The sequence below is a fragment of the Sturnira hondurensis genome, unplaced genomic scaffold, assembly GCF_014824575.4.
Source record: "Sturnira hondurensis isolate 20B ecotype Veracruz unplaced genomic scaffold, ASM1482457v3 Scaffold0014745, whole genome shotgun sequence".
NCBI classification, from domain to species: Eukaryota; Metazoa; Chordata; class Mammalia; order Chiroptera; family Phyllostomidae; genus Sturnira; species Sturnira hondurensis.
Genome location: NW_028087376.1, coordinates 3,839,767 through 3,867,649, shown reverse-complemented (window position 1 = coordinate 3,867,649; position 27,883 = coordinate 3,839,767). Strand labels below are relative to the sequence as shown.

Below are 27,883 nucleotides of genomic sequence, written 5' to 3'. Positions count from 1 at the left end.
GAATGAGATCTTTCATACACTTATTTTTTTACTAATTATTACTGATGTAGAGGAAAACTCTTATCCTGCCACCTTATTGACCTCTTTTATCAGATTTTCAGTTGACTCTTGGATTTCTCCAAATTGCCTTCCTTTTCAACATTTGGACAACTTATTTTTCTTTCCTTTTTTAAAATATTGAATTCTACATGATTTATTTATTTTTTTAATTTTATTGTATATTTTCCATTACCATTTGACCCCCTGTACTCCCTCCACGCTGCAATCACCACACCGTGTCCATATCCAAGGGTCCTTTTTCCTTTTCCCTGAATCTCTCCCTCTAAACCTCATCCCACCAATAGCTGTCATCCTGTTCTCTATCTATGAGTCTATCTCTATTTTGCTGTTAGTTCAGTTTGTTCATTAGATTCCACATATAAGTGAAATCATATGGTATTTGTCTTTCTCTGACTGGCTTATCTCACTTAATATAATGTTCTCCAGGTCCATCCATACTGTTGCAAAGGGTAAAATTTTCTTTTTACAGTTGAGTAGTACTCCATTATGTAAATGTCCCATAGTTGTTTTATCCACTGATTTACTAATGGACACTTGGGTTGCTTTCAAATCTTGGTGATTGTAAATAATGTTACAATGAACATAGGGATGCTTATGTTCTTTTGAATTAGTGTTTTGGGTTCCTTTGGATATATTCCCAGAAGTGGGATTTTTGGGTCAAAAGGCAGATCCACTTTTAAATTTTTGAGGTATCTCCATACTGCTTTCCACAGTGGTTTCACCAGTCTGTATTCCGACCAACAGTACATAACAGTGTCCTTTTCTCTATAACCTCACCAGCACTTGTTGTTTGTTAATTTATTGATGATAGTCATTCTGACAGGTGAATGAGGTAATATTTCATTGTGGTTTTAATTTGCACTTCTCTGATGATTAGTGATGTTGAGCATCTTTTCCTATGTCTATTGGCAATCTGTGTGTCCTCTTTGAATAAGCATCTATTCAGAGCCTTTGCCCATATTTTAATTGGGTTGCTTGATTATTTGGTGTTGAGTTATGTACATTGTTTACAGATTTTGAATATTAACCCCTTATCAGATGTATTGGTGAATATGTTCTCCCATTCTGTGGGCTCTTTTATTTTGTTGATGGTCTCTTTTGCTGTACAAAAAAACTTTTTAGTTTGATGTAGTCCCATTTGTTTATTTTTTCTTTTGTTTCCCTTGCCTGGGGAGATATATTTGATAAAATATTGCTGTGAGCAATGTCTAGGATTTACTGCCTATATTTTTTCTAGGATTTTTATGTTTTAGGTCTAATATTTGAGTCTTTAATCCATTTTGAATTTACTTTTGTGTGTAGTGTAAGAAGGTGGTCTAGTTTTATTTTTCTGAATGTATCTGTTCAATTTTACCAATACCAGTTAATGAATAAACTATCTTTGGCCCATTGTATGTGCTTGCTTCCTCTGTAGAATTATTAATTGGCTAAAAGGTGTGGATTTATTTCTGGGCTCTCTGTTCTGTTCCATTGAGCTATGTGTCTGTTTTTATGCCAATACAATGCTGCTTTGATTACTATGTATGGCCTTAGAGTATAGTTTGATATTAGGTAATGTGATTCCTCTAACTTTGTTCTACTTTTTCAGGATCGCTGTTGCTATGCTTATTTTTCATCTTACTTCACTGACCAGGACCTCTAGAAAATTATAAAATTGTAGCATCCTTGCTTTGATACTTTAAATTAAATGTTTTGTAGTATTTCACCATTAAATATACTATCTGTTCTTGGCAGCTTGTTAATATCTTTTTTCAAGTTGAAAGTGTGACTGTGTGTACAATGATTTTACCACGAATGCATGTTGAATTTAATCTGAAGTTTTTGTTAGCATCGTTCAAGGTAATTATAGAGTTTTTTCCCTTTAATTAGGTGGATTACACTAATAGATTTTCATTTATAGAATAATCCCTAGTTCCTGTATTCAATCCTACTTGAACATGACATTATTATTTTAACAATAATGTGGTACATCATTATATTATAATCAACTGCTATACTAAATTTGTTAAAATTTTATTTTTGCATCTATTTTCAGAAATAAGATTAGTTTGATGTTTCCAAATTTTGTGCTCTTATATCATTGGAGCCTAGATTATGCTGCTCTAATATGGGTTAGAAAGCATTGATTTTTCTAACTATCTAGAACTGTTTATATAACATATAAATGTATAGTTCCTTAAGATTATAAATAAAACCAACTTTTCTCATTACTCAGCAGTATGCTCCACCTCTTCTGCATTTTTATATTTTTCCTTTTGTTGTAATAATTCCCTGTTAATTCCTTCAGAAAGAATTATGAGTGGTAAAATTTCTCAATATTTCCATGTCTGAATAAGATTTATTTTATCATCATTCTTTAATGCTAGTTTGGCTGGGTATACAAATTTTCAAAAGCACCTGCCTTTAAATCATTGAAGATATTATTGTGTTGTCTTTTACCATGCAGTGTTAAAAAGGAATTTTTAGGTCTCAGTCTGTTTGTCATTTTTTAAGTTACCTATTTTATCTTTGAATTCTGCAAGTTTTTAGGCTCAAGGCTTTTTAATTTACTTTTTGTTAAGCCTCTCAGCACTTAACTGATCCTTTGAATTTGAAAATGTGCATTTTTCTGCAACTCAGGAAATTTTGCTTATTTAAATTAATTTTTATTTTTAATCCTGTAGTTTTTTTATTTTTTATTTTTTAATATATTTTATTGATAATACCATTACAGTTGTTCTATTCCCCCCCTTCATTCCCCTTCACCCGCACACTCCCTCCCCCACCATTCTCCCCCCCTTAGTTTATAACCACGTGTCTCAAGTTCTTTAGATTCTATATTTCCCCCACTATTCTCGCCCTCCCCCCTATCTATTTTCTACCTACCATCTATGCTATTTTCTGTGCCTTCTCCCCCCTTCTCCCTCTCCCACCCCCCTGTTTCTAGCCCTCCTTGTATTCTTCATTTCTATGGTTCCACTCCTGATCTAGCTGTCTTCTTGCTTTGCTTTTGTTTTAGGTGTGGTTGTTAATAACTGTGTGTTTGCTGTCCTTTCACTGTTCATATTTTTCATCTTCTTTTTCTTAGATAAGTCCCTTTAGCATTTCATATAATAAGGGCTTGGTGATGATGAACTCCTTGAACTTGACCTTATCTGAGAAGCACTTTATCTGCCCTTCCATTCTAAATGAAAGTTTTGCTGGATAAAGCAATCTTGGCTGTAGGTCTTTGGATTTCATGACTTGGAATACTTCTTTCCAGCCCCTTCTTGCCTGGAAGGTCTCTTTTGAGAAATCCGCTGACAGTCTGATGGGTACTCCTTTGTAGGTGACTGTCCCCTTATCCCTTGCTGCTTCTAGGATTCTCTCCTTCATTTTGGTCTTGGCTAATGTAATTATGATGTGCCTTGGTGTGTTCCTTCTTGGGTCCAACTTCTTTGGCACTCTCTGAGCTTCCTGGATTTCCTGGAAGTCTATTTCCTTTGCCAGACTGGGGAAGTTCTCCTTTATTATTTGTTCAAATATGTTTTCCACTCGTGGCTGTTTCTTTCCCCCTTCTGGTACCCCTATAATCCGGATGTTGGAACGTTTAAAGATGTCCTGGAGGTTCCTAAGCCTCTCCTCATTTTTTTGAATTCTCATTTCTTCATTCCTTTCTGGTGGGATGTTTTGTTCTTCCTTCTGGTCCATTCCATTGATTTGAGTCCTAGTTTCCTTTCCATCACTATTGGTTTCCTGTGCATCTTCCTTCATTTCACTTAGTTTAGCCTTCATATGTTCCTCTAATTTGTGACTGTGTTCCTCTAATGTGTGGCTGTAATCTACCCGTTCTGTGAGCATCCTGATAAATAGTGTCTTGAATTGTGCTTCTGAGAGGCTGGCAATTTCTCGGTCGCTTACAGTTAATGGCTCTGGGACTTTGAGTTCTTCTTGCACCATCTTTTGGGCTGTTCGTGCCTGTTCTGTAGCAGGATCAGAGCCCTAAAATGTTCACTGGAACAGGACAACTAAGTTGCTGGGTTGTGACGTTGTACGTGGGGGCGGGGTCAAAGAGGGACAATGGCTTCCCGTCTACCGCCTGCCGCTTCGGCTCCAGCGCCGAAGCCACCACCGTCACCAGGCCCACACGTTTCATTCCACTGCACGCGAGTGTGCCACCGCCGTCAGCCCTCCACCACTGGGTTCACCCCCTGGGGCCTGTGTGGTCCGTCTGTGCGCGAATGTGCGACTGCGGTCAGTCTGCCCCACACCGCAACTGGTTCCGGGCTGCCTGCGCGCCTAGGTCGGAGGATCTGTCCTGCCCGACCCAGCTCCGCTGCTGGCTCCGCCTCTCAACCGTCCCCGTTGAACGGTTCGTAGTTGTCGGACTTCCGTATAATTCCGTTTTCTGGTCTTTGGGTGTGTCCTAGTTCTCCAAACCTTTGTTGTGTTCAAACTTGGTTGTGGGAGAAGGCACAGTGTTTCCACCTATGCCTCCATCTTGACGGAAGTCCTAATCCTGTAGTATTAAGGAAATATTGGGACCTGTAGATAGCTTCTTCCCGTTTTTTAACTGTTCTACTGTTTTTCACTCCACTGCCCACTTATGCACTAAATTATTTATAAGAACATTATTTATGGCCAATTTTATACTTATGACTCACCCTCCTAGAGCTTGCTCATGGGCAGCTTTCATGCTCACTGAACATGAGCTATTTCTAACTTCACCCAGAAAAGCCTAGTTAGAAAAATTAATTTAATGGAGAAAGAACCTACCATATGAACTAGAACTCTTTGCTCTTTTGTTGATTATCTGCATGAGTTCACCCTATTATTAGTACAGACCAATGAGCAGGTAGTAATCTTCATGTATGATTTCAGATGATCTGGGAAGACATTTAAAAAAACAGTCCTAGGAGAACAGGCATACACAAACTGATGACAATGTCAATTGGTACAATTTCTTAGAACAATTGTGTAATATCTACCAAAGTTTTAAGTATGTCTTAGCAGTCCTACTTGTATTAATTCAATCTACATATACACCAGAAAGGGAATTCAAAGGTCTATATGGCAAAATATTGAGGTTCATTTTAGAAAAAAGAAGCTGGACAACAACCTACTATATTTTGCCATGTATAACGCACACTTGTTTGCCCAAATTTTTCAGGGAAAAATAAGGATGCACATCATTCATGGATAGTACTAATTCTGTATCTATATAAATGTTTTTAATTCTTTTATTTATGTTTATGCATTAAAAGTATAACTCTAGAAAACAATAATGACATCCACATGCAAAACAATACTCTGGAATACAGTCATTGGTCTTCTTAATGAATATAAATAAATAAATAATTGGATTAAAACAGAAGATGTTTTGCCTGAAAGTTTGCGTTAATGAATATAAATAAATAAATAATTGGATTAAAACAGAAGATGTTTTGCCTGAAAGTTTGCGCCAAAAACATGGATGCACATTATAAACAGCAAAATACAGTATATTTTCATTAGTAGGAGACTAGATAAACACATTTAAAAGGAATTAACAGAACAAGATAGAAGCACATGTACTTACATGGATAAATTTCTAAGACATCTTGTTAAGTGAAAAAATCTATTTTTAAGTTTTTAAAAGACAACATAATATCTGTACTCTATAGTTTCATTTAGCAACTAAGTATGTATGTGAATATATAGAACATACATAATAACATAATATCTGCATATTATAATGAACATAATATCTGCACTCTATAGTTTCATTTAGCAACTAAGTATGTATGTGAATATATAGATAAAGTTCTAGGAGGCTACACGCAAATGGTTGTCTCTGGAGAATGCAATGAGTATAGGCTTAGAGGAGGTGTTCAAAGAGAAATTGTAACATTACAAAATTTAAAAACATACTGTATACCTGTATTGTTCAATTTGAAATTACTTTTAAAAGAAGATTGATCTACAAGCAACAAAGTGGAAAATACCCTAAATAAATTATCAGGTGAAAACATAATTAATTATAGTGTATAGAAGACTTTCATTTGTGTAGGCAAAAAATTGGGGGATTTATACCATATATATTTCTAAAGGGATGCCCCAAAGACTGGTAACAAGGACTGTGATGGAGGAGGGGACCTGAGGGCCAAGATGGGAGAAGACTTACTTTTCGTTATTTTCTCATGAGCTGTTTAAACTTTATACCATGTGTAGACACTTGTTGACTTTTCTTTTGTTAAGAAAGTTATGATTCACATATATGAGCATGACCTTTTAGAGTAGAGGTCTAGAGATTTTTCATGATCACAGCATTCTTAATACAATAATTATAAACAAAACCACCCACTATTTTTAAATATCCCAGGAACCTGAGAGCAAGGGTGATCATTCAAAGGTGCGTATATACACTTCTCCCTGCGTGATTCAAGAGCATCAAGAAACTCTGAAACGATTGTCTGAAGTCTGGCAAAAGATCTCTGAACAGGATGATCTGATCCAGGAACTTCGGAATAAGCTAGCCTGCAGTAATGCTTTGGTAAGTGCCTACTTCTAGAACACTTTTCTGAGACCCAAAAGAGAAAAGAAAGAGTCACCTAAAGTGATCTTTTTCACCAGGACTCCTCATTGTCCTAAATAAACTTGCCTCTGCCTTTTATTTTATTTATATTCTCCATGATATGCATCCTCCCCACCACACTTAGTTCAAGATTGTAAAGAAACTTAAAATCTTTCATACAAAAACCTAAGTGCCCATCAAGAGGGAAAGTGTTAAAGAGATATGGGTATACTGTGGAATAATATGCAGCCAAGCAAATGGATTAAGCCAACCTATAAAGGCTACATGGAAAAATGCTGGTGATATATTGTTGAGAATAAGATGCAGAATCTTATGTGTAGTTTCACTTTTGTCTTTAATCATGACATAGAAGTATAAACTGGAAATTACCCATGTGTCCCCTCCCCCTTAGGGGAAATGAAAGAAGGAAGAATAAATGGAGAGGAAATTTTCAATTCTTGTTACCAACACTTGGGTTTTATTTAAATTATTCTCAACAACCAACAAAAATTTCAACTTCCAGCTAAGATCGAGGCATAGGCAGATACACTTTACCTCCTCACACAACCAAAAGAAGGACAACAAATTTTAAAACAAAAAATAACTGGAACTCACAGAAAGTTGAACTTTATGGAAGTTCAACAACCAAGGGGTTATAGAAGAAACATTCACACAGACCGGTTGGAGGGGTGAAGACAGGCAGCCAGGGCAGAGAGGATGTGTGGCATAGCGGTGGCTAGAGAACCGGGTGGGCTAGGCAGCAGCTGGCAGTCCCACATTTGCATGCGGATAAACCAGGGGAACAACTAGGAAGTGGGACCATGCCATCCAGGGTTCCAGCACAGGAAAAGAAAGCCACAAAAACTGCTGGCTGTAAAAACTGTGAGGGCTCTGGCAGCAGGAAAAACTTCTAGCCCCACAGAAGAATTAGTTGGAGAGACCCATAGGATCCTAGAATGTACACAAGCCTACTCACCCAGGGATTAGCACCAAAAGGGCCCAAATTGCTTGTGAGTAGGGGGCCAACTGACTGAAAGCCGAGCAAGTGTCATTGTTCCCTGTCAGAACCCTCCCCCACATGCAGCACCACAAGTAGTGACATGGGTTTTGCCCTCCGATGAATACATAGGGCTCTGCCCCTTACAATGTAACAGATGCATCAAGGCAAAGAAATATGGCCCAAATGAAAGAACAGATCAAAGCTCCAAAACCAGAACTAAGTGATGAAGATATAGCTATCCTATCAGATGCAGAGTTCAAAACGCTGGTAATCAGGATGCTCACAGAAATGGTTGAGTATGGTTGCAAAATAGAAAACTGAAGGCTATACAAAGTGAAATAAAGAAAAGTATACAAGGAACCAACAGTGAAGGGAAGGACTCAAATTAACAGTTTGGGCAAGAAGGAAGAAATAAACATTCAACCAGAACAGAATGAAGAAACAAGAATTCAGAAAAATGAGGAGAGGCTTAGCAACCTCTGTTTAAATGTTCCAACATCTGAATCATAGGGTGGCCAGGAGAAGAGGAAGAGCAAGAAATTGAAAACTTATTTGAAAAAATAATGAAGGAGAAATTGCCCAATCTGGCAAAGGAAATAGACTTCCAGGAAGCCCAGGAAACTCAAAGAGTCCCCAAGAAGTTGGGCCCAAGGAAGCACACACCAAGGCACATCATTATTAAGTTACCCAAGATTAAAGATAAGGAGAGAATCTTCAAAGCAGCAAGAGAAAAGGAGACAGTTACCTACAAAGGAGTTCCCAAAAGACTATCAGCTAACTTCTCAAAAGACACCTGGCAGACAAGAAGGGGCTGGAAAGAAGTATTTGAAGTCATGAAAGGCAAGGACCTACATCCAAGATGACTCTATCCAGCAAAGCTATCATTTAGAATGGAAGGGCAGATAAAGGGCTTCCCAGATAAGATCAAGTTAAAGGAGTTCACTATCGCCAAGCCCTTATTATAGGAAATGTTAAAGGGACTTATCTAAGAAAAAGAAGATAAAAAATACAACCAGTAAAATGAAAACAAATTCACAACTATGAACAACTGAACCTAAAAAAACAAAAACAACAACTAAGCAAACAACTAGAACAGGAACATAATCATAGAAATGGAGATCACATGGAGGGATATTAGCAAGGAGTGGGGGAGGAGAATGTGGGAAAAGGTACAGGAAAGAAGAAGCATTAATGGTAGCTACAAAATAGAGGGAGGTTAAGAACAGTATGGGAAATGGGGAAGCCAAAGAACTTATATGCACAACCCATGGACATAAGAAGGGAGGGAATGCTGAGGGAGGGAATAAAGGGGAGAAAAAAATGGGACAACTATAATAGCATAATGAGTGAAATATACGTTTTGTAGCCCTGGGTTGTGTGGCTCAGTGGATTGAGTGCCGACCTGCGAACCAAACGGTCGCTGGTTCGATTCCCAGTCAGGGCACATGCCTGGGTTGCGGCTGGGTCCCCAGTAGGGGGCAAGTGAGAGGCAAACACACATTGATCTTTCTCTCCTTCTCTTTCAGCCTCCCTTCCCCTCTCTAAAACTAAATAAATAATATCTGTAAAAAAAAAAATAAAATAAAATATACTTTTTATAATTTTTCATGTTTTTTAATTTAAAAAGTATACATACACAATTTGCCCATTCCATAAACAACTTCCCTCTTTAATTCTTGAACTTTGAACCACATCTTCTGGTAGATTAAGTGCATTTTTCCTAATATCACAGCCTCCAAAGAAACTTCATCTGCCTAACCAACTGGACCACACAGAGGTTCAGGAGGGAGTCCAAAATGTGTCCACTGACAAACTCAAAACAAATCATTGTCTGTGCCTTAGTGAACCTTGATGTAAGATTCAGAACATAATTCCTTCCTCATACCAACCCCACAGGAAGGGTGAGATTAATTATACAACGTTAAAACAGACTTAGGATGATAAAGGAACACCCTGCTAAAATGGTAGTAGTAATAAAGATATTACATTGATCATGCAGCATAACTGACCTGTGTTCAATTGCAGGTTCTAGAGCGTGAAGAGGCTTTGATAAAATTACAAGCAGACTTTGCTTCTTATACAGCCACCCACCGACATCCTCCTAGCTCCTCGGAAGATTGCGAAGACATCAAAAAGGTGGGGAAACTTTTGCTTATTTGTGCCCGGTGGGCCGTCCAATTTGGGTTTGGTTCTGGGTTTTCCTGCTTATTTTTAATTTTTATATTATATTTTGTAACTGTGTAGTCATGGTTGGCCCTGCTCCATGGATACTGTATATAATGTATCCAAGTCCCAACAAGTGTGTCCACTAGCATTAGATTTTGGAATTGCCCCTGTCCCTTTACGCAGTTCCAACAGTGCACCTACACAAGCTGGAGACTCCTGTTGGCTTGCTGGATTCCGAAGGATCATTCCAGCCTTCTAGTTTCTGGTTGGAGTTGAAAAGTAGCAAATTTAGGGAAGATTATTAACTCAAATTCATCACTCTTTTGAAAACCTGATGTTATCAAAATTTAAAGGCATCTTAAAAGTAGATTCTCATACTGTATAAGCATTTAAGCCATGTAAACAAATAGCAAGATTTGACTAACCAGTAGTCAAGACTGGGTTAGGTCCTCTCCTAGGTGAGTCGTGCCTGAACTTGAGGTAGAAGGCAAGGCTGGACACACGAGGCCATGCTCTGGGCATGTGAGAGCAGCCTGCTGATGGTGAAATAGGAGCAACAGGGGTGGCAGAGAGAGCAAACAGCACCTATAGCTCTCCAAGGGGTTCTCTAGCCGAGGAGCAAAGTCTTTCTGATCCCAGAAAGTTTGAATGAATAAGGGATCGATGTTGAACTTTGGAGTTTCCTCCGTGGACACCTGTCAATATTTATTTTAAAGGTCAGTTCCATGTTATTCACATCCTGACCTACAGCAAGATCTCATAACACTCCTTTTTCATTTTTGTCTGAAAATGTCTTTATTTCTCCCTTACTATTTCATTTTTATAGTGGTTAAAAAAACACACAACATTAAATTTACCATCTTAACCACTTTTAAGTGTATAGCTCACCCGTGTTAACTATATTAACACAGATGTGTAACAAATCTCTAGAACTTTTTCATCTTGCAAAACTGAAACCATATCCACTAAACACTAATTTCTCTTTTAACACTCTACTTTTAAAAAGTGATAAAGACTTTCCCAAGAAACCTTCCCCTGCCATTTTTGTGTATCTTATCCAAAGCCTTCATGTTAGCGCAATATTCTATTAGGAATGGAACCATTCACATCTCAGTTAAAACGAGCAGTCCTCTCCCTGCTCCACTGGGCTGGCATACACTGGGCCTCCGAGTCCCTGCAGTGCCCATCTGAGTCACGTGGAGACTGCCCTGCGTTTCTCCAGCTGTCGCATCTTCATGCCACACTCACTCTCAACACTGAAATCACACAACTAGCTCCTCCCAGACTCCTTTGATGCCCAAACACCTAATTGCTCCTCCTTAGCCATGGGTTTATGCTCCTGCCTTCTCTTGGTTACAGCCCATTTCCCTTTCCTTCAGGGTAGAAGCCAAAGTTCTTGCCAAGGGACTACAAGCCATAACTGACCCAACTTCCTCACCTCATCTCCTGCTACTCTCCCCTTCACTTGCTCCACTGTAACCACATGGTCTCCTCCACGTTCCCTCTCTGGGGCCTTGTCACTGGCTACAGAGCTCTTCCCTCAGATACCTCCAGCAAGTCCCTGCATAGAGGCCGTCTTCTCAGTGAGGCCAACTGATCCACCCCACTTAATATTGCAACCCCACATACCTGCCGTTGCCCCTGCCCCATCACCTCCACTCCCCTCTTACAGTTCTTTTTCTTCCATAGCAATTATCAATTTTTCACGTTTTCTACTATATAAGTCACTACTTATTATTCTCTTTGTCCGTCTCACCCTACCAGAAGGTCAGCTGCATGGGGGCAAGGATTTATGTCTGCATTGTTTGCAGCACTTAGGACAGTCCCTGGCACACAGCAGGCACTCCATCAAGGACACTGATTGTTGCAGGGAAAAGAAGTGGCTTCTTTTGTGCACATTCAGTGTGAGTGTGAGAAGTCTTCCATATCCCTTTTTTAATTTTTTAATAGCTATGTAATGGACAGGCCATAAAATACCCCATTTACAGCGTGCAATCAGTGGCTTTTAGTATATTCACAGAGTTGGGGAACATCACCCCTGGTTCCAGAACATTTTCATGGTTCCAAAAAGAAACCTGTAGTCATGAGGAGTCACTCTCAGTTCCCCCACCACCACCACCACCCCTAGCAACCACTAGTCAACTTCGCACCCTACGGATTTGCCAGTTCTGGACTTTCAGAATTTTGGAAAGCATTCTTCCCCTGTTCTCACCCTGCCCTGCTCTCCTTCTGTCTGCCCAGATCTTGAAGCACCTACAGGAGCAGAAGGACAGCCAGTGCCTGCATGTGGAGGAATACCAGAACCTCGTGAAGGACTTGCGCATGGAGCTCGAGGCTGTGTCAGAACAAAAGAAAAATATCATGAAGGGTACACAGTGGGCTGGTGGTTGTGGCCTGGAGAGGCGGGGATCCAGAAGGAAGTTGGAACCTACCTCTAAGCAAGAGTACTCTGTGTTGTGCCACCTGTAGAAATGATGAAGTTGGAGCTAGACCTGCACGGGCTGCGGGAGGAAACATCTGCCCATTTGGAGAGGAAGGAGAAGGAGGCCATGATCCTGCAACACCGGCTGCAGGAGCTGCAGATGCAGTTCACTGAGACCCAAAAGCTGGGTTTGAAGAAAGACACGGTAAGGCAGTAAGGCCAGTCGCTCTCTAGATGGAACTGCCAATAAGGCAGGTATGAGGCCCAGCCTTGGCCAGATGGAGCAGGTTCAGCAGTTCCGCACCCACTGTGATAGCTTGAAGAGCATCAACCCATGTGCAATGGGGCTGTGGGCTCTTGAGGCCCACAAACGATTCTGAGTACTTACCTCTTTGGTAGTTCTCATAACACATAATGAATAAATAAAATAGCCCGATCCAGGAACCTTAATAGATATGTTGACTCTAGAAGAGGTTTTTTTCCCCAGCCCTGCAAGGTAGAGAGTTGGAACACACTTGTGTCGTCCCCTTATGCTTTTGTTCATGGTTGATAGTGGAAAGATACTACAAAATAATGCATAGCCATGGCTGGTGTGTCTCAGTGGATTGAGTGCCAGCTTGCAAACCTAAGGATTGCTGGTTCAATTCCCAGTCAGGGCACATGCCTAGGTTACAGGCCAAATCCCCAGTAGCGGGCGTGTGAGGGGCAGCCACACATTGATGTTTCTGTTCTTCTATTTCTCCCTCCCTGCCCCCTCTCTACAAATATATTAATAAATGTTTAAAAATAATAATGTATAGCCTTATTAAGAATATGAAGTGAAGCCCTGGATGGTGTAGCTCAGTGGATTGAGTGTGGGCCTGCGAACCACATGATTACGGTTCGATTCCCAGTCAGGGCACGTGCCTGGGTTGCAGGCCAGTTCCCAGCAGGGGACACACAAAAGGCAACCATACATTGATATTTCTCTCCTTCCCTTCCCCTCTAAAGGTAAATAAATAAAATCTTTTTAAAAAATAATATGAAGTGAATTTCAACTTTAAAAATTACAAATATCTTAGAATATGCAAATCAGTCAGTTTGAAAATATTAATGGAGCAATGTACTAGAAGATCTGTAGTTGGCAACATAAATGAATGTCCTGGAAAGGCCTAGGAATGAAGCCAGGACAGAAAGGTTGTGAAACTAATGCAAGCTTTTGTTGTCAGTACTATCCAACTTTAAATTTTTCATAGAGCTAGTAGAAATTATTCAATTGGTTGACTGGCCATTCCCACCTCCTATATCAAGGTATAGAAGTGATCCATCAGTCAAAATAGAGGCAGTTGGTGAAGATGTCAACACAAAGCAAGGAGTCTGTATACACAGCTCTGAGTCATTCATATATTCATCCAACAAATATTTTTGAGCTCCTAAGGTAAACCAAACACTGTTGTAGGCACTACAAATATTATAGAATTGTACACCTGGAACTTATAAAATTTTATTAACCAATGTCACCCCAATAAATTTAATTTTTAAAAAACATTTTTAAAAGAATATAATAAAATATGCAATACCCCTACTCTCATAGAGCCTACATTCTAGTGTGCGCAGACAGACCATGAATAACAAAATTAATATGTCATATAATGTCAGATACTGATAAATTCCTAAGATAGCTGGGTGGCTGTTTTACACAGGTTGGTCAGGCTAGGCCTCTTTGACATTTGGGAAGAGATTTGAAGTAAGGGAGCTACCCAGGCAAAGGTCTTGAGGAAGAATATTCTAGGCAGAAGGAATAGCAAGTACAAAAGCCCTCTAGTGGGAGTCCACGTGGAATGTTCCAGGAGACCAACGGAAGCAGAGAGGGATGGGGTATCCAAGGATCAGATCACGAGCATCCTGGGAGGCCTTTATCTAAGTGAGGTGGAGCCAGTGGAGGGTTTTGAGCAGAGGTATACAAGATCTGTCTTGCAATTTTAGAGGCCCCCCTCAGGCTGCTGCAGTGAGAACAGGCCGAGGGGAGGTGGGAGCTAATGTAGGAGGCTATTGCAATATCCAGACAAGAGAAGACAGTGGCTATAAGCGGGCTCAGAATAATCTCTGGCTGACTGCCCTGCCTCTGTTCGGGCCTTTATTAGCATTAACACTTTGCTTTCCTCAGCTCCTCCAAGAGAAAGATGAAATGCTGCACGAGCTAGAGAAGGAACTGACACAGGTTCAGACAACACTCCTGAAAAAAGAGATGGAGTGGGAGAAACAGCAACTAATCACAACAGAACTGGAAATCGCCATCCAAGAGGCAAATCAGGATAAGAGCAAGGAGGAGTGTGGGGCCCTGCGAGCCGAGATGCAGAAGCTGAAGGGCATTCTCGAAGATGCGCAACAGCAGCAGAAGCTGGCTGGTGAGGGCTCAGCAAGCACTGTCATCAGCACCCTTCCGACACATGGGGCTAGAGCAGCCCTTTTCTCTCTGTGAACAGCCTCCCCACGCCACCTCCCCACTTTCTCACTTCCAATATTCCCATTATCTCATCTCACATCTCAGCAGTTACAACCACCTCTTGCACTCCTCCACTCACCCTCAACCTCACCATCCCTCCGGAACCTTCACCACATAGCAGATGCTCAGTTTGGGAAAGTGAACTGCCCACTGTTCCCTCAGCAGTTCCAACAGAGATCCTCTCCCTTCTCTGCCACGGGGAGGACAGGGCTCTGTACTTCGTTCATTTGCACCACATTCCCCATCTTCTACAGAACCTTTGTCACACATTTTATCTCTCCCTTCCCTGGTGTTTGACACTCTCTCCTTTTTTATTTCCTCCAAAAATTCTACTGCACAGCTTACACCAGGGGTTGTGTCCTTCTTCCTCTGCTAACAACTGCTTTCTTGGAGGTCACCACTAACTTCTTGCCCTGGACATGGGGCAATGAAAGTGTTCTGGAATAGATATTGGTGATGGTTGCTCAACTTTATGAGTATGCCAGAAACCACTGAGCTGCACACTTTCAAGTTCTGTTGTCGTTAGCTGCTGCTTCTCCAACTCCATCCCTTTGTTTTGGGAGGGTTGTCTGAACCTGTATCAGGTTCTTCTCTAGCTTGTGCAGCATTTCATCTTTCTCTTTATTCTACATGATATAGAAATTTGGGAGGAGAGTGAAACTTCCAAAGCCTTGCTCCCTTCCTTACCCTCCTCTGACTGTGTATCTATGCTGTCAGCCTCCATACCTCAGCAAGTGTTTCTTAGCTTTGGAGGCACAAGTCCCAGAAATATCATCATTGTTTCCCTCTGTTCTGATAAAATTATTCATCCCTAAGACTCTGCCTTCCTGCTTTTCTCATCTCCATGTACACTCATTCTTTAGTGAGCACCTTCCCTCCTCGGAGCTGCGTTTCCCCGCAGATGGCACTACAACCTGGGGCCCTGGTCCTGACTTCATGCCTGTGGTCAGTCGGGCTTTAGAGACGGCCTGCACCCGGGCAACCCACCTTCCCCTCTAACTCAACACTCCCCAAGCGGAACCTATTCTCTTCCCTGCATCAAAGATGTTGTCTCTCCCTTTTTACAAGGTCTGTAATTATTTGCATAGTGACACCACCTTTCTTCCAGTATTCCAGCCTGAAAAAATGGTGAGGAGAGCAATGTTGAAAGTAGAAATGGTGGTAGAAACCACTGGATATGAGGATACAGTGGGCTTAGAGAAACTCCACTGAGCAATTCCTTTGGGTGTTTTTTCCTCATACCCACTGAAGGCAAAGACACAGGCTAAATGATATTGTAGGAATTCTTTCTCCATTTTAATTTATTTCAATGTTCCTAAAGCACTCTTTCTTTTATGTTAGGTCCTCACTCAAGAGCCCACAAAATCAACTCCAAATCTTTCAGGCATTCATAGTCCTTCAAATCCTCCTCTAGTCCCTGCACTTAGTGGTCTCCCAAAACTCCTATCCAGATTCCTTTCCAATTAAACCCATCTCTTCCCATCTTCTTCTCACATGACTTCCCTACTCCCTTACCAGGTGTTTACTCTAACTGTTCCCCTCATCTGGAATTCCCTTCTTCTAAGGTGTAGCTCAGCCCCTTTTCCTCTGTGAGTCCAACTCCAACCGTTCTTATATTGATCTTGCTTCCCAAGTTGACCATCATTGCAAGTTTAACATCACTGTGATCTCTAGACCAAGTGGGCCAGTATGGCTCCCTCACTAGACTCTAAACTCCAGAAGGATCTGAATGTGCCCCTAATGCCTGGATGAGTTGCACAAGGTACACTGAGCAATTGCTATCCATTTATTTAAGTTTAGCCAAGAAGACCACAGCTGGAGGGTAGTTGAAGACAGATAATTTAACAGAGCTCCTTAGGAGTGATAATGAAATGGAGAGAAATGAGGACAGATTGGAAATTGAAGTAGGTCACACAGTAAAGGAACAGACTTTTTAACTGGTCTGATTCAAGAATCTGATCTTTACACATACTCCCTTCTCACATGGTCATGCCCCTAGCTTGTCTCCTGTCTTCTGCAGCTCAGCAAGCAGCCCAGTACAAAGAAGAGGCCAATATGGCAAAGAATAACCTGGAAGATTCCCAGAGGAAACTGCAAAGCTGCCTTCTCTCAGAGAAGCAGAAGGCAGACACTATCCAGGAGCTGCAGAGGGAACTTCAGAAGCTGCAGAAGGATTTCCTGATGGCTGAAGAGGAACTTACACCCAACAGGTACCACAGGCTCACCTCCAGAGAGAGCCTGTCTCCCTATGAGCCAGTCAGGACACTGGGCAGCTGCCAAGGACAGGGATAGCAAGCCCCGTGAGGCTACCTCACAGTCCACCAACACAGACACCTATTGTTGCCGTGTCCATCCTCCTATTGTTGCCATTTTGCTTTAGGAAACGGATAGAGGAGCTGACATCAGAGCTCTCTGAGGTCCTGAGGAAGCTTGAAAATTCAGACAAGGAAAAGAAGCAGCTTCAGAAGACAGTGAATGAGCAGGATGTGAAACTGAATGAACTGCTAGATCATATAAAACTCCTTCAGCACCAGGTATGAAGGGTAAATACACAGCCAGCTCAAGCATTGGCTCTGCTTAATATTAAATAAACTTGTCTTTATTTGGAAAGGTGCCGCCACCAATTCATGGTGAACAGACTATCTGGAATTTGTGTGTGAATGCAAAGCCAGCCAGTCAGCTCCAGTTCGTATAGCCAATAATAAGCATTTTAAGCATTTTCATGAAAATGCTTAAGCTAAGTTTAAAAAGAGTCAGAGGACAATGTGGTTTTTTCTGGGATTCAAAAACTATCCTTGTCAATTAGTTTAAAGTCTTTGACCTCTGAATTATTCTTTTTATGTTTTCTCAGATTTTATAAACTTTATTCAAAAGGGTTTTATGTGGAAAGATTTGATAAGTGGGAGAGAAGGTTGATGCTGTTGAAACTGGATCTCTAAATAAAATAAATTGGTATGTCTAAATGAACAAATTAAAAATCTGGGGCAATGTTGCTGAACATCAGAGGGAACTTTTTTTTATCACACATGCTAAATAACCAAGGAGTTGCCCTCATATTTATTTCAGCTATTCCCTGGGTACAATTCTCTGAGTTGTTTGTTTCTCCAAAAATATACAGTCCAAGGTCTTTCAGGTCAGTCTTTATTTTCTCAGCACAGGGAGCTAGCCTCCACCAAAAGCACTCTAGAGGAGGAGCTTAAGGAAGTAAAAATGTTACTAGAAGAGAAACGGGAACAATTGAAAAAGAGCAAAGAACAGAAGAAGCTGGTGGAGGTAGAGATGGAGTCATTGCAACAGGAAGAAAGAAAGAAAGAAAAGACGGTGAGAAGGAGAATCTTGGAAGAGTCGGAGTCATAGATACAGGACCAGACGCGAGCCCAGGCAGACCTTGGTGGGATACAGAGGCTGTGGGTGCTCAGATCTCAGGAGAGGAGGGAGGGAGGGTGGGAAAGGCAAGCGGGGAGGAGAAGGCCTAAGATATCAGGGTGCGAAAAGGAGCTGTGAGTGAGGGAAGGAGGAATGGGGTTCTAAAGGAGTCTGAGGGTAACAGCTTGTTTTCTGGCCTTTGTTCTTTAATTGGGGAACAGTCAAAAGAAACGTTGCGAAATTTGGAGGAAGAAAATGAGAATCTCAAACTACAGTTTAAGCAGCATTCTACACAACTGGAGTCCTCTCTCTGCAAATACAACACCTCCCAGAAAGTCATCCAAGAGCTGAATAATGAGGTGAGTGGACAGAAACCCCAAGGGGGTAAGAAACTTGAACCCTATGTCCCTTGACCTGAAATCGTCTCCTAGCTCTTCCCCCACCATAGAAATGCTGGGCCCTTGTGCATCCTGTGATTCCTGCAGCTCCTCTCCCCTCCTTCAAGTAGTGTACCCCTTCAGTATCCAGTTGATCAGCCAAAGAACTGTTCCTTCCACATGTGGAAGGTCTTATTTAAAAACATCTGGTGGAGCTCCCGGACTATTTGGGCTTTGGCATCAAGTCCTCCAATGTTGCATCCGAGACCAGAGTTAAGTAAATCCATTGTCTGGGGCAATTTGCTGAGGAACATTCCAAAAATAATACCAAAGCACAAAAACGGGGTGGAAGGGGAGATGGCTGTTTTTCATTACACAATACAGATGACAGAAAGGAGTAAAGGCATCTAACATATGTGAGGCACTGCGCTTGAGTTCAGTCATCATTTATTAATTGTCTATGTAAGTCCTTTACGTGTCTTCCATCTGCTTTACTCCCAGGAAGACATACATTACTATGGTCCTCAGTTTACCAAAAAAAGAAAGGCTATGGCTTAAAGTGACTGATTAGTAAGGATGGGATGGACCGGCATTTGAATATGGTTCATCTAACATCAAACCTCTTTCCCCTTCATCATGAATGGCAGTGTTTTTCCCCAGCTGAATACACTCCATCTTTCTGGGCAAGAAACAAATTGAGCATCTTAATAGGTGGTCTCTTGGGTTACAGATGAGAAACCAGCAGGCCTGATTCCTTCACAATATAAAAAAGAAAAAAGTTAACCTTAAAATGTTATGACTATTCTGAGAACAGCTCTGCCCAATAGAATTTTCTGCAATGACAGAAAATTCTAAATTACAGCAGCCTAATACTGTATGCACTAGCCACGAGTGGCTACTGAGTGCTTGGAATATGGCTTAGTATAACTTGGGAACTGAATTTATAATTTTGATAGTAACTAATTTTAGTTTTATTTAATTGTAAATAGCCTCATGTGGCTAGTGTCTACCATATTAGGTAGCAGAGAAACGCATGTTCCTGGAGTTTTGTGATCCAGAGTCAAGTTCTAAGTCACTCAGATCCTCAAGGAACCTCTCTGGCAAAAAGGGCTACTACTTAGGCATTTAATAGAGGCTTGTCATTACAATTGCTGAAACAAAGATAGTCATGTAAATGTGGAAGTAAAAGCACTAAGTTCAGAACTCCTTTGGTGGGAATCAGGAGGCTAGAGGGTTTTGTGTGTGTGTAGACATGCTCCACTTTTTAAAAGCATGCCCCACCCTGGCTAGTGTGGCTCCGTGGATTGAGTGCCAGCCTACAAACCAAAGGGTTGCCAATTCAATTGCCAGTCAGGACACATGCCTGGGTTGTGGGCCAGGTCCCTGCTAGGGGGTACATGACAGGCAACCACACACTGATTTTTCTCTCTCTTTCTCCTTCCCTTCCCCGCTCTCTAAATGTAAATAAATAAAACCTTTTTAAAAATAAAAGCATGCCCCAATTATGAATCTATTGAAATAGCCATTAGAAAGAGGCTTAGTTTTGCATTCTAAAACATATTTTTACTTCATCAATATTTTATATCTCAATTTAAAAATTTCCCATCTGAAGTCAAGGCAATATATACAGAGATTCTTTTTACCTCTTGATTCTACCACATTTTATAATTAATTACCGTTAATAATAATAAAGCTAATTTATTTTTATATATTTATTCTGTATTTGGACATTTTACCAAACTCACTTATAAGCAGTAATAGTTTTTTAGTTGCTTCTCATGGATTCTCTAAGTTATGGTAAGATCATTTGCAGGAAACAATTTTCTAAACCTTCATAATATTTTTATTGATTATGCCATTACAGTTGTCCCATTTCCCCCCTTCATTCCCCTCCACCCTGCACACTCCCTCCCCCGACATTCCTCCCCTTTAGTTCATGTCTATGTGTCATAAGTTCCTTAGCTTCTACATTTCCCACACTATTCTTGCCCTCTCCCTGTCTATTTTCTACCTACCGTCTATGCTACTTGTTCTCTGTACCTTTTCCCCTCTCTCTCCTCCTCCCTCTCCCCTGTTGTTAACCCTCCATGTGATCTCGATTTCTATGGTTCCACTCCCGATCTAGCTGTCCTCTTGGTTTGCTTTTGTTTTAGGTGTGGTTGTTAGTAACTGTGAGTTTGCTGTCCTTTCACTGTTCACATTTTTTATCTTCTTTTTCTTAGATAAAGAAAGGGACTTAGTACTTAGATAAGTCCCTTTAACATTTCATATAATAAGGGCTTGGTGATGATGAACTCCTTGAACTTGACCTTATCTGAGAAGCACTTTATCTGTCCTTCCATTCTAAATGAAAGCTTTGCTGGATAGAGCAGTCTTGGCTGTAGGTCTTTGGATTTCATGACTTGGAATACTTCTTTCCAGCCCCTTCTTGCCTGTAAGGTCTCTTTTGAGAAATCTGCTGACAGTCTGATGGGAACTCCTTTGTAGGTGACTGTCCCCTTATCTCTTGCTGCTTCTAGGATTCTCTCCTTCATTTTGGTCTTGGCTCATGTAATTATGATATGCCTTGGTGTGTTCCTTCTTGGGTCCAACTTCTTTGGCACTCTCTGAGCTTCCTGGATTTCCTGGAAGTCTATTTTCTTTGCCAGATTGGGGAAGTTCTCCTTCATTATTTGTTAAAATAAGCTTTCCACTTGTTGCTCTTCCTTTTCCCCTTCTGGTACCCCTATGATTTGGATGTTGGAACATTTAAAGATGTCCTGGAGGTTCCTAAGCCTCTCCTCATTTTTTAAAATTCTTGTTTCTTCATTCTTTTCTGTTTGGTTGTTTCTTTCTTTTTTCTGGTCCACTGATTTGAGTCCCAGTTTCCTTTCCATCATTATTGATTCCCTGTACATGGTCCTTCATTTTACTTCGTGTAGCCTTTATTGTTTCATCTAATTTGTGACCAAAATCAACCAGTTCTGTGAGCATCCTGATCACCAGTGTTTTGAGCTGATAGGTTGGCTATCTCTTTGTTGCTTAGAAATATTGGCTCTGGGGCTTTGAGCTGTTCTTTTTCTTGAGCCATAATGGTTTTTTTGGTCTGTTAGTGCCTGTTACGTATGAGGGGTGGAGCCTCAGGTGTTTATCAGGACAGGTCAACTCCAGTCACTGGGTTGTGACGCTATATTTGGGGGCAGGGTCAGAGAGGGAGCAATGGTGCTTGTTCTGCTCTCTCTCTCTGATTTTGGTCTCCTCTGCTACTTCCCAAAGCAAATTGGGCCCTTCTAGTGCTGGTTCCCGGGTGGCTGGGCTTGTGTACTTTCTAGGACCCTGTGGGTCTCTCCAATGAACTCTCCTGTGAGGCTGGGAGCCTCTCCCAGCACCTCAATCCCTGAAGGTTTTTTCAATCTGTGCTTTTAGGCTTTATTTCCTGTTGCTGGATCCCTGGGTTGTGCAGTCTGTCTCACTGCACTTTTTTTTTTTTGCCTGGTTTATCTGTGCGTGAATGCGTGTCCAAGGTCAGCCAACCACCTTGTATGCCTTACTGGGTTTGCTCATTTCCCCCCTGCACATAGTTGTGCTAACCACCTCCTCTTCTTGCCGAGACCCCTCTCTGCTGGCCGCCGACTCCGCCTCTCTTATTAGTCTGGATGAATGGTTTGTTGTTGTCGGACTTTGGTACAGTTTAATTTTCTGTCTCTTCTGGTTGTGTTTTTGTTTCTAAATCTTTGTTGTCCTTATATTTGGTTGTGGAAGGAGGTACAGTATTTCCACCTTTGCCTCCATCTTGGCCGAAAGTCTGCCTTTATATTTTATTTTTCTTGCCTTATTGCATAAGATAGTACCTACCCTGTAGTGTTCAACAGTAGCATCCTTTTCTTGCTTTTAATATTAATGGAATTCATATCTTAGTGTGATTCCCTGTAATGTGGTAAGTAAAATTAATTGATCCTAATTTTGACCCACCCTTGTATTCCAAGTATACATGTTCACTGAGTATCATGTACCCCTCTTTTAGTCACTCCTTGGAATGTTCTAAGAAATCAAATAGGCCAATATGACTATAATGTAGCAATCAAGGAGGGTATTGGTATAAATGAGAGCAGAGAAATATGTAGGGGCAGACATTGTAGACTGTTAAGAAATTTTGTGTTTTGTTCTAAGAACACTCAATAGATATTGATGAAATTTCCTCAAGGGGCAGGGGAGGTGATTTGATCTGACTTAAGTTTTCAGAATATAACTTTGACTGATGTGTCGAAATGGATTGGGGACAGGGGTAGGTGTGGAAGTGAGGAAACCAGTTGGGAGGCTATTGCTATCTAAGCTAGAGTTGTGTTAGTAAAGACAGAAGATAGCAAATTCAGGATGTGTTTTGGCAGTAGAATTGGTCAGACTAACTGACAGAATGAATGTGAGAGAAAGTAAGGAATCAAGGATGACTTAGTGCAACTCACCTATAAAACCATCTGGGTCTAATGCCTTTGGCAAGGAGAGAATAGACCTTTATGAGAACTTTTATTAAAACTCCTTGATTCTGTGTTTTTAGTATCTTTTTCCAAGATAAACCACTTATGTTTGAGAAATTTAAGACAAATTTTCCATTTTAGTTTCTAGCATCGTTGTAATTTCTTTGCCACTCTTAGTTTTAGTTTCTCACTTCTATGATGGCATTTCTTGATTCAGCCACCAAATATCAAGTGCCCACCATGAATTATGATTTTTCCCATGACTCTCCTGGTTTACTGTGCAGACCCAGTTGACTCCACGTTTTTCAGAAGTCTCCAGAAACAGTGTACTTTTATTCCCAGAAAACCAGCTTATTCCATCTTTAGGATTAGTTTCACCCCTATCCTAGACATGTAAATAAAGAGGCAGAAATATACTAATCCCTACAGTCAAAGATACTCAAAATTCCATTTGAAAAAATAATAAACTTCGAGCACTGAGCAGTTACTGGAGAAAATCCAAAAGAGTATGTTACTGTGCGTGTGGCCACATGGAGAATGCAGGATACCAAAAAACAGAAGTAAAGTATATGAATTTCTAAGGTCTCCCTCCTGCTTCCAGACTTAGGTGTAGATCTCTGTCCTGCACCTTAAGTATATAATAAGATGGATGAACCCTGGCTGGTGTAGCTCAGTGGATTGAGCGCGGGCCTGCAAACCAAACAATTGCGGTTTGATTCCCAGTCAGGGCACATGCCTGGGTTGCAGACCAGTTCCTGGCAGGGGACTCACAAGAGGCAACCATACATTGATGTTTCTCTCCTTCTCTCCTTCCCTTCCCCTCTAAAAATAAATAAATAAAATCTTTTTTTTAAAAAAGATGGATGACCCCTTAGCATCTTCATGATCATAACTCACAGCTTTGTAGTATTTATACTTAGAAAGCCATTTTTACATCTCATTTGACCATCACAAAATCTCTATAAAGCAGTTGAAAGCATCCCAATTTGCAGAAGAAACTGAGACTCAGGGCCTCAACACAGATCCTCTAATTCCACATCTCAATTCCTTTTAACTAGCACAAATACTAAGTTTATGACAGAGAGTTTAAGTTTAAGGCAATTTTTAAATACACTTTTCCCAGAACTATGGGTTTGATGCATCTCTGATTCTAAACACTGCCAAATGCAATATTTCACTCAATCCAAAACAATTATTTAATATTAACTGAGCACCTGTTTATGTGCCATGCCCTGAGTGGTGGGATAGAGCAATGAAGAAAGCATGCGCAGCCCACCTTTCACGGTGCAACAAATCTAATGGATAATGTCGGGAACAAAGGGAGGCATAATGCACACAACTGAGATACTGTAGCACGTCTCCCACCCTAGAACTGGATTCCAGATCTTTATCAAAGGCTGCAGAGTCGGCAAAAGGGACTTCCCATGTACTTGACACATGATGACCCAGTACTTCCAGTCGGCTTTGTATTTGGGGGACGTGGAACTAGAAGGTTGAACTGTGGGGGGAGGACAGCAGAAGAGCCTGGAAAGGCAGCTCTTCCTTTTACAACAATGAGGTGGAGTTGGAGCATTATCACACACGCAAGGAGAGCCCAGTGCTTGTCCATTTCCTGTAGACACTCAGAATGCCTCTATAGCCATGAACTTTAACTGTGATATTCCCCCTCCCTGAAGGTTGCCTCTCAGAAGGAGGCCTTAGCGAGTCTGCAGGCCCAGCTAGACAAGGCTTTGCAGAAGGAGAAGCACTATCTCCAGACCATGGTCAGTAAAGAAGCCTATGAGGAATTATCCCGGAAGTCAGCGGCCTGCCAAGATGACCTGACACAAGCTCTCGAAAAGGTGGGCCATGTCCTGTTTCTCCAGGGTTGTTTGGAGACAAAGAAATAAATGTCCTAGCAATGGGAAAGGCATAGGCGTCCATTTCCTACATACACTACTGGCTGTCACCAACGCTGTCTGCAAACCCTTGCATGAGCTGGGATGTCTGTCCAGAGAAGGCCTGCTTCTTCCTAGTTAGGGTTTTGGGGAGGGCTTGAGGAAGAAAAGGCGGAGGCCAGATCTAACAGATCTTTCTGCCCATGGGTGATGGCGGGGGGGGGGGGGGGGGGGGNCGGGGGCGGTTCACAAAGCCTGGGCTATCAGGGAAATTCATGCCCTGTGCTGATCATTCCTGGCAGATGAGTTTATATGACTGAAAAGAGAAGAAATAGGGGAACATGGGGAGGCAGAAAACCAACCGCTGTCATTTCCTACTGTCTCTGGGACACTAGAAAAGTGACAGGGTGTCTGTGCCACCCTGAGCAGAGGACAGGGAGGGATTGGTACCCTTCTCCATTCAAAGCTCAACACAAAAGACCAAAGGGCTCTGACAGCCATTCTCATCCCTTTGTCTTTACCTAAAGCTCAATCATTCGATATCAGAGACCAAGAGCCTGCACCGAAACTTGACACAAGCCCAGGATAGGAAAGTTCAGCTGGAAGATGAAATTATGGCATATGAGGAAAGGATGAAAAAACTCAACATGGAATTAAAAAAACTTCAAGGCTTCCACCAGGAGAGTGAGCTAGAGGTGAGGGGCTGTCTGAGGCTCAGGCTGTTTTCCTGCTCCAGGTCCCCACGGCCACCTCTAGCACCCAGAACTCTTTAGCACTGAACCATCATCTTTAGTTAATGGGTTCCCTCCCCTAGTTTGGCCCTCTGAGTTTAAGGCATAGAAGCAACTCTCAGAGAGCATGGGTGCCCTCTGCTGGCCACTGGAAATAAAATACCCTCTAACGAGTCTGGAAGATGAGAAAGAGCCCTCTGGCCTCATTGTGGGTCCTCTGGAGTCAGGGCGGCAAGCTGGGGTCTCCGCCTCACTTTGTACTTCTGAGCAGGTACATGCCTTCGACAAGAAGCTGGAGGAGATGAGCTGCCAAGTGCTGCAGTGGCAGAAGCAGCACCAGAGTGACCTCAAGATGCTGGCCGCTAAGGAAGAGCAGCTCCGGGCCTTCCAGGAGGAAATGGCCACCCTGAAAGAGAGCCTCCTTGCTGACGAGAAGGAGGTGGGCACTCCTCAGCTTCTGGACACTCCTTCCCAGTCCCTGCCAGCACATTGCACAACCATCTGGGTGCCAGATAGCGCTTGGTGGGGGTAGAAGTGACTGGGAACAAGGAAAGAACACCTGTTCTATTCCGTACAAAGCGGGGTCTAGGTGCTCCAGGACCACAGCACCTGTCTGAACCCAAACATCTTCCTGTCAGGCACACCAGTCACCCCTGACTCAGATAACCCACTAGGCAGTTCCCCTCCAAGCCCATCCTAGTGCTTTTATTTCCCATGCTGTAGAGTCAGCTAGGAGATCTCAGGCCTGCCCCATGCCGAGCACCCTGCATTTCATGGCAGGAAGCCACAGGATACCTTCGGGCGGCCATAGGACCTTTGCTCTAGTTAGAAAAAAGGCATCGTCTCCTCAAGATATATTTTTTCCCATATTGAAAAATTGACTTATGGGGCGGGGGGCGAGCAGGGTTGGGAATATAAGACAGAAAGCTATACATGAACAAGAATTAAATTAAAACATTATTAAAAAAGAAAATTGACTTAACATACTGCTCTTTTAGAACAAGCCACTTCTGTTATCCTTGGCTTGAAAATTGTTACTGTAAATTTACAAATCTACTCTGTCTCTACATAAACACTGCCTGCTCAGAGGTGTCACCTTGTATGGGTGCAACCTGCCCTGCTGCAGGTGGAGTCCTGCTGTGGCAATTCCAACTCTGGCCTTGGCCTTGGACAGCAGAGTCAGCATTTCTTCTCCCAGGAGGAGAGAAGAGGCATGAATCGGGAGTAGGGAGCTGACAGGCCTGTGCTCCCACCCCTAACTGTCCCATTTTCTTCTTGTACCAAAGACCTGTTGCCTGCCCCCTCGGTCTGCACCCAAAGACCCCTGCAGACTACGCCGAGAGAATGATCAGATTATGACCAACATGGAGCAATGGGCCAAAGATCAGAAGTAAGTAAGGAAGAAAAAAGTAAAGCAGGGTCCCAAGGCCTGGGCTGAACTGAAGGACCCATACATGTGCCAAAAGAATAGTATCACGCAGAGCGCTTCTGGGAAGCTGGTCTAGTCCCAGCACACACTCAATAGTTGGGGATGAGCTAGACAGCCCAGCTGACTTAGAAATGGAGTAGCTCTTCCAACCTGGTGTCCAGTTTCACTGCCTGGATCCCTGGAACTCACCTGGGATCACAGGGAATTTGCACAGGAGTTGAGTGTGGAGAGTCCTCTTAATTGCCAGGTGGCAGGCGCTCCAGCTCTGGAGACTGGGTGCTGAGCAGAGGCCTGGGGCCCAGCAGAACCCCTGCTGAGAACACCCACTGTCCCATTTAGCCAGGCCCTGGTCTTGTTCACAGTGCTCTGAGAACTCTTTTTCTCTTGTGGATTTTATTACAGGATCGCCAATGAGCAATTAGGAAAAAAGCTCCGTGAACAGGTCAAATATATCGCCAAGCTGACTGGTGAAAAGGAGTAAGTCATCCCACACCGCCCTGGCTGTTGCTTGGGCCCTAAGGAAAAGGATCAGCCAGGAACCAGGATGGCTTTATCACTGGGTGCATACAAATACCCCAGGAAAGGCCTGGGACTTTGGAAAAACTCTGAGTCCTATCCCCATCTGTGTGACCTTGAACACATCACTTCACCTCTTCAGGCCATAACTCCCTCAACAACAATGCAAGGGCATTGATAGTCTCCATGTGCCTTCCCACTGTCATTTTCTTTTTTTTTTTAATATATTTTATTGATTATACCATTACAGTTGTTCTATTCCCCCCCTTCAATCCCCTCCACCAGCACCCTCCCTCCCCCACTATTCTCCCCCCCTTAGTTTATAACCACGTGTCTCAAGTTCTTTGGATTCTATATTTCCCCCACTATTCTCGCCCTCCCCCCTATCTATTTTCTACCTACCATCTATGCTATTTTCTGTGCCTTCTCCCCCCTTCTCCCTCTCCCACCCCCCTGTTTCTAACCCTCCTAAAACAAAAGCAACGATAA

At 42.1% G+C, this 27,883-nt stretch overlaps 1 protein-coding gene across 1 annotated transcript in view; it reads left to right on the top strand.

Annotated features, from left to right (window-relative positions):
* The window catches only part of PMFBP1 (polyamine modulated factor 1 binding protein 1), a 58,102-nt gene that overhangs the window by 25,237 nt on the left and 4,982 nt on the right, over positions 1 to 27,883 (top strand). The window contains exons 6-19 of the mRNA XM_037063745.1: positions 6,380 to 6,550; positions 9,597 to 9,707; positions 11,979 to 12,105; positions 12,207 to 12,364; positions 14,306 to 14,546; positions 16,665 to 16,854; positions 17,025 to 17,178; positions 17,798 to 17,965; positions 18,232 to 18,369; positions 24,518 to 24,682; positions 25,246 to 25,413; positions 25,721 to 25,888; positions 26,736 to 26,839; positions 27,281 to 27,355. Coding sequence (XP_036919640.1) covers positions 6,380 to 6,550; positions 9,597 to 9,707; positions 11,979 to 12,105; positions 12,207 to 12,364; positions 14,306 to 14,546; positions 16,665 to 16,854; positions 17,025 to 17,178; positions 17,798 to 17,965; positions 18,232 to 18,369; positions 24,518 to 24,682; positions 25,246 to 25,413; positions 25,721 to 25,888; positions 26,736 to 26,839; positions 27,281 to 27,355 — 2,138 coding nt within the window. The remainder of the gene's footprint in view (positions 1 to 6,379; positions 6,551 to 9,596; positions 9,708 to 11,978; positions 12,106 to 12,206; positions 12,365 to 14,305; positions 14,547 to 16,664; positions 16,855 to 17,024; positions 17,179 to 17,797; positions 17,966 to 18,231; positions 18,370 to 24,517; positions 24,683 to 25,245; positions 25,414 to 25,720; positions 25,889 to 26,735; positions 26,840 to 27,280; positions 27,356 to 27,883) is intronic.